The sequence below is a fragment of the Filicampus tigris genome, chromosome 17 (assembly GCF_054856515.1).
Source record: "Filicampus tigris isolate MCC_2025a chromosome 17, RoL_Ftig_1.0, whole genome shotgun sequence".
Taxonomy (NCBI): domain Eukaryota; kingdom Metazoa; phylum Chordata; class Actinopteri; order Syngnathiformes; family Syngnathidae; genus Filicampus; species Filicampus tigris.
This window is the reverse complement of record NC_141233.1, coordinates 8,969,270-8,980,886: the sequence shown is the minus strand read 5'-3', so window position 1 is coordinate 8,980,886 and position 11,617 is coordinate 8,969,270. Positions and strand designations below refer to the sequence as shown.

The 11,617-nt window shown below is 41.0% G+C and overlaps 1 protein-coding gene across 2 annotated transcripts; it reads left to right on the top strand.

The window, feature by feature from the left end:
* Positions 1-3,718: 3,718 nt before the first annotated feature.
* On the top strand, positions 3,719-10,372 carry cchcr1 (coiled-coil alpha-helical rod protein 1). Of its 2 annotated transcripts, none has more exons than XM_086012226.1 (19): positions 3,719-4,058; positions 4,526-4,790; positions 4,879-5,046; positions 5,124-5,241; positions 5,411-5,587; positions 5,696-5,859; positions 5,959-6,067; positions 6,352-6,462; positions 6,577-6,720; positions 6,826-6,936; positions 7,034-7,140; positions 8,050-8,162; positions 8,235-8,307; positions 8,409-8,527; positions 8,621-8,809; positions 9,506-9,607; positions 9,728-9,873; positions 9,953-10,073; positions 10,143-10,372. In XM_086012226.1, exons 1-19 carry the CDS (start codon positions 3,989-3,991, stop codon positions 10,271-10,273), a joined length of 2,538 nt encoding a protein of 845 aa, XP_085868352.1. In that variant the 5' UTR covers positions 3,719-3,988; the 3' UTR covers positions 10,274-10,372. The 2 variants fall into 2 exon arrangements, with proteins under 2 accessions (XP_085868352.1, XP_085868351.1); XM_086012225.1 differs by having other exon boundaries at positions 5,959-6,073.
* The last annotated feature ends 1,245 nt before the right edge of the window (positions 10,373-11,617 follow it).

The following is an 11,617-nucleotide window of genomic DNA, read 5'->3' as shown; positions in this document are numbered from 1 at the left end:
CTTGTGGAATGTGAAGTCCAATACTTTAGAATTAAGAAATATAAATTAAAGACAATGTTTCCTCGTGGGAATGTCCATAAGACCCGTTTGCACTTACATGGCTCAAGGGAGGAGCTTCACTGGTGCAAACTCCAGAACACAAGATGGTAAAATGCAACAAAAAAACTGGAATTGTTTTCTACTGTGGGTAAAATAAATGCAGCACTTTGCTGAGTTGCACATTCAGCTGGGAGAAGACCCAGGGGCAGTCCTGGAATATAATAAAGGGATCAGAAAAAGAGCTTCTTAGGATCCCCAGGATATAGTGGAGGATTTGAATGAGGATTATACTGCACTGTATTTCCTGACAATGCAATCACAAATAACAAGGCAATTTACCATTCAAAATAATTCTAATTAAACTAAATAGAAAGTTTTGATAAAAATGAATGGCATGGATAAAGTTAGCAGGAAAAAACAAAAACAATCTCCATGAAACTTTGTAGAAGTGTGTTGCAGGCGAGGTAAAGGGCAGCAGGTAAAGGAATTATTTTCACTGGTTGAGTCAAGGGCGGCACGATGGTCGACTGGTTAGCACGTCCGCCTCACAGTTCAGAGGTCGTCGGTTCGATCCCGCCCCCAGCCTCCCTGTGTGGAGTTTGTATGTTCTCCCCGTGCCTGCGTGGGTTTTCTCCGGGTACTCCGGTTTCCTCCCACATTCCAAAAACATGCATGGTAAGTTGATTGGACACTCTAAATTGCCCCTAGGTGTGATTGTGAGTGCTGATGTTTGTTTGTCTCTGTGTGCCCTGCGATTGGCTGGTAACCAATTCAGGGGGTACCCCGCCTATACTGCCCAAAGACAGCTAGGATAGGCTCCAGCACGCCCCGCGACCCTTGTGAGAATAAGCGGTATAGATAATGGATGGATGGATGGTTGGTTGAGTCAACAATCAATTGAACCGTCCACTGACCAGAATGCAGAATCAGCATCTCTTCATCATTCTCCATCAACTCAATAGTTGCCTGCTGACTTCCAATCAGATGGCCAAAGTGATGTTAACAATTTGGTCTTGGTGGTCTGAGCTCAACTGAGAGACATTTTATTTATATATTGTCGTTATAACCCAAATGCACCCGCACCTCTACCCTAGTCCTGTAAATTGCATAAAATTGGTTATTTGCACCTTTTGAACCAAAGTTTACAGAAATGTATCTGTTAAGTGAAATGAATCCATCTTGAAGTGACTAATTTTAGGTGTGAAGCCTGAGATTTAGCAGTAGCACACCATTTTTGGCGATCAAATATCCTTGAAGGAAAGCTGCATTGTAGCTTGGCTACCTTCCTAATAAGCAGCAGTTATGTCTTTGATTGCTGGATTCCTTGAGTCATTTCCAATTCTCTGCTGCAGTGCACAGCGTTGCTTTCTTTAAAAGAACAGTTTTAATCGATAACGGGTTACAACCAAGATGCACTCATGCAACTCTATACTTTTTTTGTTAATCAAACTTTGGTCTGTACAGTATGTTAACTTCTCTTTTCAATTGGTTGTTATTTTGAATTACAGCACAAAGGAACCTCTAGACCAGTCCTACTCAAATAGTGGGGAAGAGAGTTAGCGTTGGGTGCGTGCAACTGGTGGGGAACATGCTTTTTTTGTCTGGACTAGAATAAAGTGCAATTGCACATCCACTACAGTAGGTGGCAGTGGTGCCTTTGTTGTCATGAATGATAATAAGGATACAATGTTATTCAGTGGTGTACTTAAGACAGTTTTATAGACAAATTATACTATTTATAATTGTAGCAGAGAGTTAGAGGTGGGTGTTCCTGGGGGGGGGGCATACCAAAATAAGTGAGAAGCACTACTACGGTCAAAAACCAAGGACACCATTAAAAAAAAAAAAATATATATATATATATATATATATATATATATATATATATATATATATATATATATATATATATATATATATATATATATATATATATATATATATATATATATATATACTGATAATAGTGGTTACTGTATTTTTTACACTAGTAGGACTATTTATTGTGTTAAAATGTTTCAGTTTGACCCTAAAACGATTATTTCTATTTCCGCCAAAATCCAGACAAAGAGATAGACATTCCACTCTGTGTGGTTGTATTGTTTTAGTGACATCAAAAGGCAATTTGCTAATTTGAAATTTCAAAGAACCCCTGTGGAAAATAGGTCAAAGCTAAAGATGACAGCTGAGGAGAGACATTTAACACACCGTGTACAAACAAACAAAAAGTGATGGGATGCAGAATATACTGCCATCTATTCTTTCATTAGATTTGCAGCAGAGTCATACTGTATTGAATCCATCACCTTTGCAGATGCACACAGCACACTGAGACATGTCAAAGTATAAAAATGTGAGATGTTAATTATTAATAGGATTATCGTTTTGCTGTTGGGGGTACTGTGACATATTTATGAATGCACCAAAGCCCAAAGTGGAGCTACATAACCAGCAGAGGTGGTTCGTAACAAGCTACATTTACTATGTTGTACTTGTCAGGGTACTTTCAATACAAAAGACTTTTCACGTTTGAGTATTTTTGTTAAGTGATTTACAATTAGTAAGTAATTCTGCTAGCTACTTTTATTTTTATGTCCAGCACAGGTGTCAAATTCTAGTCCTCGGGGGACACTATCCTGCATGTTTTAGATGTTTCTCTCCTCCAACACATCTGATTGAAATGATGAGGATCAGGTGTGTTGGAGGAGGGAAGCATCTAAAACATGCAGGATAGTGGCCCTCGAGGACCGTAGTTCGACACCTGTGACTTTATTATTATTATTATTATTATTTGGGCTATCTTTACTCACCAGTTAATCAGTACTTCACTCGTTTCTCTCCCCCCCCCCCCCTGAATACTTAGTTACACGTATGTCATATTTTTCTAAAGTAACAATACTTTTACGTTAGTATCATTTTTGGCTACCAGTACTCTGCACTTCTGATTACCAACATTAAGCAGTAAAATAGTATTCATTTGATACCATGAAAATGAACTCTCTTTTCTTCAGGGCTAAAATCATTAGTAGGAAATATCAAACGCTGTTGTTCTTAAGGCTGAGGGGAATTTGGCAAAGAAGGAATGGCGTAGTTAATCACATCATTAAGTGCATTTTAACAGAGCCTCCTCTCCATTAATCATTCCAGTGGTATCTGTATCTGATTTAAAAATACCTTTCGGAATAACGCTTAAGAAAACAAAGTGGCTTATAGTTGTGCCTCCTAATTCACCTCTCAAACCAAACAAATGTCTGTCATGTGAACACACCTGGTCAACAGCAAACACTGTCTACTCCAAACGGACATATATAGGTTAAGACTAGAGCAGATATTAGGATGATATATATGGCTGTCTTTACTATGATTTACTAGCCCGTATTCATTGTCAGTGTGAAACAAATGCTTTTGTAATTTCCCCCTGACTGTTCGATAAAGATCCCCTGCAGTGCCAGTGACCTCTGCCATCATAACAATCGAATCGTGTCTGTGAGTCAAACTGTCTGCCCCGCCTCCTGTAAACCTTTTGCATACACAAAACACAGTACTATACACGTATTGTATACACGGAATGTTTAAAGTAACATATTGAGGAGTGGAAGGGAGACACAGGACGTGCGCGACCTAATGAGGGGTTGAAGACGTCCTGCAAGACTAAAATCGGGGTTTAAAATTTGCCTATAACCAAACAAACCCACAATGCACTGCGCGATGTGGCGTTCTCGTTGAACTTAAGTTCCTAATAATTGTGCGTAATGAGAAGAGTCTGTTCTACCATTTTAGTGTATATTTTTCTAACGCCTGGACAATACATTGTTATTTAGCTAGCTAAAAAGAAATAACAGGAGTGGTGGACAGCCGGCACGATACCTCATATAACGACAAATGTGTGCTTAAAAACAACATAAAACTGAGCGTTCTACTTCTTGGAATATATTTTACTGCACCGAAAATGGACGGATATAATAGTGGGAAAGAAAAGCTCAACATACCAACCGATTTCACTTCACCAAAGATTTCCAGTAAGTTGTTGGACGCAGTATTTTGGTGCGAGTCTAGCAGATGCGGCTGGACATACAGTAGCCGTAACTATGTAGTTGTTTGGCACTGTAGTTGTTAACCGCAACAGTTGGTAAGCTCTGAATAAAGTGTATATTTATTTATTTGGTATATTCTCTCTCCCTCCCTCCACCGAAACAAATGGGAATGCAGTCAGTGAGTCAAAATTTTAATTGAATACGGTTGTCATTTTTGTGTAATTTAATGTGCAATTAGATTTAGATTAGATGTGTGCAAGAAAGGTTGTGAAACATCAAGCTAATACATGCTTGCATTTCACAGCAATCCCAATTGGTCATGTAAATTTGCACTTTAGTGACGCTAAGTAGAATTTGAACTACTTGGTGGTTGGACTACTTGTCTCTCCACATTCATAGACTGAGTACTAGCATTCACGCGCATACTTCAAATTTCTTGTCATGTTATACAGGGCAACCTCAGGATGACCTTGTGCCTCCCTCTCATTTTGCATCAAGTGTCCAGACTGCTAAGATGGCCACAGGCACACAGCCATGCATTTCTTGGGTGAATCTAAGTGTTCCCACAGCACCACTAAAAGATCCATGGCTTGGTTTCACTAACACCCAACCAGAAATATTAACACAAAGAAAGGAAAATCAATGCACCATGATGCTGCGAGGAAACAACACAAGTAGAAGGACTCCAGAGGAAAATGTGTCAGACGTGAGCACGAGGTATTCCACAGTATGATTTATATGGTCAAAATACCATCGGCTAGGGGGCTTGGTAGACACACAAATAGCTCCATTTGCTCAAACACAGATCCAAAGAGAGAGGCGACCAGTGGTCCAGATGGGAAGAAGAGTGGTGTCTGGAGGCAGAAAAGCACAAAGCCAAGGCTGAGCGGTTGAAGGAGCAGATGGAGGCCCTGAAGGACACTGTGCAGAGATATAGGGAAGAGATTAGAGTCAAAAATGACACCATAAGCAGGTAAAAAATGGAGTTTAGCAGTCCTGAGATTAATTAAGAATACTCTGCATTAACATAGTGTAATTGTTGTACGTCAGGCAATGTCATGACCTGAAGACAATGAATCAAGAAATGAGCAATGTGAGGACTGAGCTGAGCCAGCTGAAGGAGGAGCTCATTCACTGCCATACAGAGAATGAGAAAATAAGCTCACAGGTAATAGTGTGTCACAAGCAAACATTTCATTTGACAGTAACGTTGCCTGTGATCACCTGGGATGAACTGATGTTTCAAGTCTTCATGTTATAGCTTATAAGTTTTTGTTTTCTTCTCGACTCTATTTAAATGTTGATGATGGCAGACATTTCCTGCTTGTGTTTTACAGCTGGAAAGATTTAAGAAAGAGTCAGATGAGGAAATGGCTCAAATGAGGAGTGAAGGTGAAGCTCGGGAGCTCGCCCTCAAGGCCAAAATGAGTGAGCAGCAAGCGAAGGAGGCCAAAGAGCAGTCTTTTAAAATGTCGGAAAAAATGCTGCTGATGCAGAAGAAGCAAGAAGAAGAGGTATTTGCCAAATGTTTTTAAATTCGAAAATATGCAACTAAATGTGAGATGAACCATTTCACCAATTTCTTCCACCGTTTATTTACATCTCTAATTTCTCTTTATCAGCTGAGACAGTTGAACGCCGACAACTGTGTGGAATTATGCGCAGCCAGAAAATCAAATAATGAGCTGCAGAGTAAACTTCAGTCAGCGACCCGAGAAGTGCTCCATCTGAAAGGCAATCTAATGGAAGCATCTGCTGAGAGAGATGATCTTAAAGATCATCTCAGGTTCCACATTTAATCCAACTGCAGATAGAAGATAAAACTTGATTTAACATTGTTGATCAGACCAGTGAACGCATGTGTTGGTTGTGGAATATTTTTCAGACAAATGGAGCAAGCATACGAGACGCAATCAGCAACTCTGCACAGTCTCCGAAATTACATCGGCCAGGTTGTTGCAGACAAAGGAGAAAAGGAACAACTAAATGAAGCAGTTGAGGTTAAAACAATACACGGTGTTAAACACGATTCGCCCACTACAAAGGGTTTTTGCTCCTTTCAATGGATTAAGTCATTCACTGCCATTGACAAATTCATTTGTCTTTTCACAGTCTAGCCATTCAATCCCAGGAATTTACTGATATTTTTTTTCAAACGTGAGGGTGAAAGAGGGTCTGAAAATGTCTGTCAGTGAATGAGTTAACAAAGAATCACATTAAAACGCAAGTTGATTAACATTCAGGTTTTAATCATTGTATTTCTTCCTTTTTTTTTTAGAGGCTCAATAAAGAGAAAGTGGCATTGCAGAAAACCACAGAGCTATTGACTGTCAGACTGAACTCCATGAGTGAGATAGTCACCCTCCAAGAAGAGAAGATGCTGAAGATGGTGAGCATATGTCTTTTTTCGGTTTGTTTTTCTGCGCATTGGTCACCGATTGTCATGTACTTACTGTCCGTTTGACATAGAAAGGATTTCCTGAAGTGTTCTGTGTTTGAACAGGCCTCGTCAGACCCACTCCTGACAAAAAGAGCTGATGGTCTTCTTGTGCTTCACCTCTGGAGGGAGAAGGTGTTCAAACTGTGCGTCCAGCTTCGTTTGAAGGACATTGAGCTACGAGATGAGAGGGGAAAACATCTTTCAGAGGTGTCGAAAACAACAGACTGACAGGAATCTTGGTCGCGGCATCACTTTCAATGTGTTTCAGACAAGCGCGTGGTGTGGAAATAGAATGTTTTCTTGGCATTCTAGGTCGGGCTCATCGAGCAACAGCTGCAGGAGGAGCGGCATCGGGCAACTGTGCTCCAGCGAGGTCTCGACGGCAGGATAGCTGAGCTGGACCAGGAGAAAGTGGAAATGGAGGTGAGCATCCCGCGAAGCGTTGTGATTTTTGCGCTGTGGTTGCGCAATGACTGTGGAGGACTTGTCTATGATGCCATAAATGTGCATTTCTTCTTAGACATTGAAACGAGACTTGGCTCAGGCTTGCAAGGAGAATCAACAACTGAAGGCAAAGAATCTCAGCTTAGAGGCCGGGCTGAAAAGTGCAAAAGAGGCCTTGCACGGGTAAAGCAGGATGAAAACTCCATCCGGTAGTTTTCACAGTGGTGCCTTGAGATACAAATGACCGGAATGAATAGTTTTGTTCCAAGGATTTTGAGATACAAATGCTCTATGGTGGCAGTGAACGCAATTCACCTCACGTCACAATCAGCAGCAATTTGGAAAATTGTGGTCAAGTTATCAAAAATATGCTTTGAGCTGTTTACTGCCACTCCCAGTTGAGGTTTACTGTCAAACTAAACATCAAACCAAGAGAATTACATTTTTGCATTTAAAACAACCAAACAACTTTGCCAAGCTTAATGATATCATATAATGGAAAATGGCATTGACATACTAATGCTAACAGTTAGCATTGATAGTCAAGACTTTAGAAGCAACATATGTTTGAACACAAACGATGGAGCAACACATTGTAGACAGAAAATATAACAATACATACAGGCTTGAATTCTTTATCCTCTATGAAGAATGACTAATATTACAACACCTTACTGAGTGAGTTGCAGTAGAAGTAGGAAAAGAAGTCTATTCTTTTCAGTTTGCGTGACTGTGTTGTACTGCCTTCCGGTGACCAGTGCAGGAACACCAGAAGGAGCAGAACAATGGAATGAATTGCAACATGAAATCATGATGCCCAAACCGCTTGGTTCTTTACACTGTGTTTATTTATGTTATTACTCCATGTTTTTTATGATGTATAGCATTATAGAGTGCTATTTTTTCCTTTAAAAAAAGGGTTGTTTTGGACGAGGCTGTAATGGATTAATGGCATTTGCATGCATTTCAATGGGGGAAATATGAAGGTTTGAAATTACAAGTGTGGTCGCGGAACGAATTACACACATCTCAGGGCACCAACTGTATTTGTTGTTGATGTTTCATTTTATTGTTGTTCTCTGTGCCTCACAGGTTTAGTGTGGAGTTTCATCGTAAAATAACAGAAGTGGATGCAGCACAAGCAAAACTCAACAGTTTTGGCCCAAGGTTGAATTTCGCCCGAGGCCGAGTGGAGACGGTCCAAGGTGCCGTTATTGAGACTTGATTTGTCTTTGTTACCCTCCAGTGGTGTACATCCGAATGATTTTGCTTCACAGCTTTATTCATGAGGAGGGTTGCTCTGCACAAAGTCCAGAAGACCAGCAAGCAAGCAGAGCAGACAGCGGAAAGGTGGTCAACTTGACACAGTAAACTCACTTGAATAACTCTTTGCCTCAGAGAGCACTCACTGAGTTGCTCACCTCAGATTTTGTGTATTTATTGCAACGCAGCATCAGAAATTTACAGATAGAACTCAGTTTGGTGTGTCGAGAGAGAAGCAAGCTCACACAGGAGCTCAAAAGAACCCCGGAGCTGATTGAGAAAGCATTGACTGATATGAAAGAAGAACGTAAGCTCCTTCCCGGGGCACACGGGCCTGTTATAATACAGCACGCCATCTGATTATAACAGCGTCTCACTTTGTATGTGCACATCCCTCCAGATGAGAACAAGCTGAGGCGGCTTCAGGAGGAGCTGGAGCGGAGCCGAGATGAGATGCAGGAGGCCGCGTCAGGCAGAGAGGAGGTCCAGCGGAACCTGCAGCAGGTCTCGGCCCAGCTGGAGGTGAGCAAGGTTAAACGAGAGGAGCTCCAATCTGAACTGCTCAGCCAGAAGGAGGACAGCCACAGAGGTGAGACGTATGTATGTTTGATGCCCAATTCTCATTTAGTGTCTTTACATCGACACCGAAAACAAACCTTATGCAATTGGGCACAACAAAATGGATTTAAAGGTTAGGGCCCAACCGGTATAGATTTTTCTTAGGTCGATGTCAATAAATGGCAGAATAAAATTCCGATAACCGATTAATTAGACATATAACAAATGAAATAACCTAATTTTAACTTTTTGCAATGCAAAAGATTTAAAAAGAGCTAATATCAGCCGATTAGTCACTCGGGCACTTCTTAAGCTACCCTTTAGTTATGATATCCAATCTTATTTTTTAGCCACATATGATTGAGGCTTCTGCTCTGAGAATTGCTCTAAAACATCATTTGGGGCTTACCCTGCCTGCTTATCCTGCTGTAAATTGGGTCATATGGGAGGGGGAAAAAAATGACAATTAGGTCACTGTGTAAATCCAGCCTGAGACATGTCCCTAATCACAATGTCCACATATTGATACCTGGGTTCACTCCACTACTTCACTGTTGGCTTTCATTAAGTCAATGTCACCTTGGGAAAGTTTTCAACCATAGAAAGCAGTGAAAGTTGAACAAAAGAGTCGGAGCTCTGTCTCAACTGTAGATTTTCAAACTCAAGTCGATTACTTTGTTTACCCTGTGTGCATTTCGGTGATGACTTGCATGCATGTTCCACACAGGCCTGCAGGAGCGAGTTTGTGAGATTGAGAGCCGCTGTGCTGAAAAGCTGAGTGAGATGGAGGTACGAGTCAGCACGGCTAAGAGGGAACACACAAAAGCAGGTGAGGGGCATTACAACGCAGTCCAATCAGAGACGCCGCTGTCAATCAAAGATATGCGGAGTGTGTGATAGACACGAGAGCCGCGCTTCTGATCCTAATTCATCATCTCCTCTATTACAGTTATGACTTTACGGCAGTTTGAAAGAGCGGTAGCTCGGAAACAGAACCACTGGGGAGAAAGTGAGGCTTCGCAAAGTGAACACACAAAAAAGGAGGTCCGACGTAAACAAGCACAAGAGGCCGTGAAAAACAGACACGGACCACTGGTGGGATTGTTGTTCAATTCTTATTTTTGAAGCCGACTTGTGGTGCCACTGTTGAACCAGCTGTCAATTTGTTACACAGGCTGCTGTCGCCGAGAGAGAGCTGAGGAGTGACTTTCCGCAAACCACTTTGGCTCCCGGAGAACAAGGAGCAAAGCCTTCAGAGACGAGCTGCTTTATGGGATCACAACTAGCAGCAGAAAGTGAGTGGTGTGCTGGTGCTGTCCACTCATTCCAGATTGGACTGTCTGACTGACTCTTTATCCCGCCAGAGAGACTCCTTTCTGTTATGGAGGAGCTCCACACGCTCAGTGCTGCAGTGGTAAACAGCTCTGAAGACTCTGCAGAGGAGGAGGAGGGGCACGGCGAGTTAATGCAAACTGCGTTGAGGCCGTGTCAGTGAACACACCGTTGATTTGTACAACCAAACCTCAGACGTGCACTCACTTGAAGTACGCTTCTCAAACTACACTTACAATAAATGAACACCACTCTGAGTGAGCATCGTTTACAATGTCAAACTTATTTGTTAAAGCGCCTGAGAAATATTTTTTGTATCAACATGCAAAGGATAATCACGTTTTGTCTTCTGTCTGATGAATTCAACTTCATCCAGAAAAATACACACAAAATAGATCTAATTCTTCATTGGCGAGAGGAGAAACCGAACAGATAAAACAAATGAGACAACATGTGTGCTACCATGAAGACTTAAGCCAATAAAGTGCTTTTGTAAATTATGTAATAATTTGTACAGTATTTGAGGTCAACTCTTGAGAAAGCGTTGAGTCACATATTTTCTCAGATGTTACATGTATATTTTCAAGGGTTTGTTGCGTTAGCTGAGCTAGGGCAATGCAGACTTCATGGGATTGACTAGATTCACAGTTTTTTATTATTGCACATGGGGGAACACCTAGTGGATATGATTTGATAATGAAAAAAAAAAATCTATATTTTCGATTTGTAGTTTCCCGTCACAGAGGCCTGTTTCAAATGGCTTTGCCGTTGTTGGGCTGTTACTGATAAACATCATGATGAACCAGATAATTGAGCTATTTTTCTTGTCTCGACTGCTGATAAATTTTGCAATAGCTTCAACTTCTCGCCCCAAGGTGAAACTGTCGATGGACTAAAAATAACAACAAAGTGCAGCGTTTCCTTCTTTACATCAGGAGAATTTAGCCGGGCACCTACTGCTCCTTTTTGATGAATTTTATATAAACCAGCTGCACAACATTAAAATGTGCGTTTATCTTAAGCAGGTAATGTTGAAAAAAACAATGATCAAAACATGGGGTCTGGTGTTTGATGCATGCATTATGAATCCCCCATGCAGTTATGACAAATGTTCTCTTGAACTCAGAGCCACAGCAAATGATCATTTAAATAACAGCAGATGCAGCGTAGCAACTAGCCGAAGACCTACCGAGGGGATTGAGAACAAATGTAACTTTACTTTCCAACCACTAGAGGCCACTGTTGTCACAGTAGAGAGTATTCACTCGTCTCGTACACCCCAAGTATAATCAAACAGAAACATCAAACAGAACCGTATACTATACTACTTCCACAATCGAAATGGATGGTGTACTTTTCAACTCCAATTTTTGCAATATTTTAACATTCTAAATGGCCACGCAAGTGCCATACTTAGTTATTAGTCGTTTGTAAAATGTAAGACAACAAATTGTAGTACAGCGCTCTTCAAAGCAGTGTTTCATACTTTTTTTGAGCCAAGGCACAT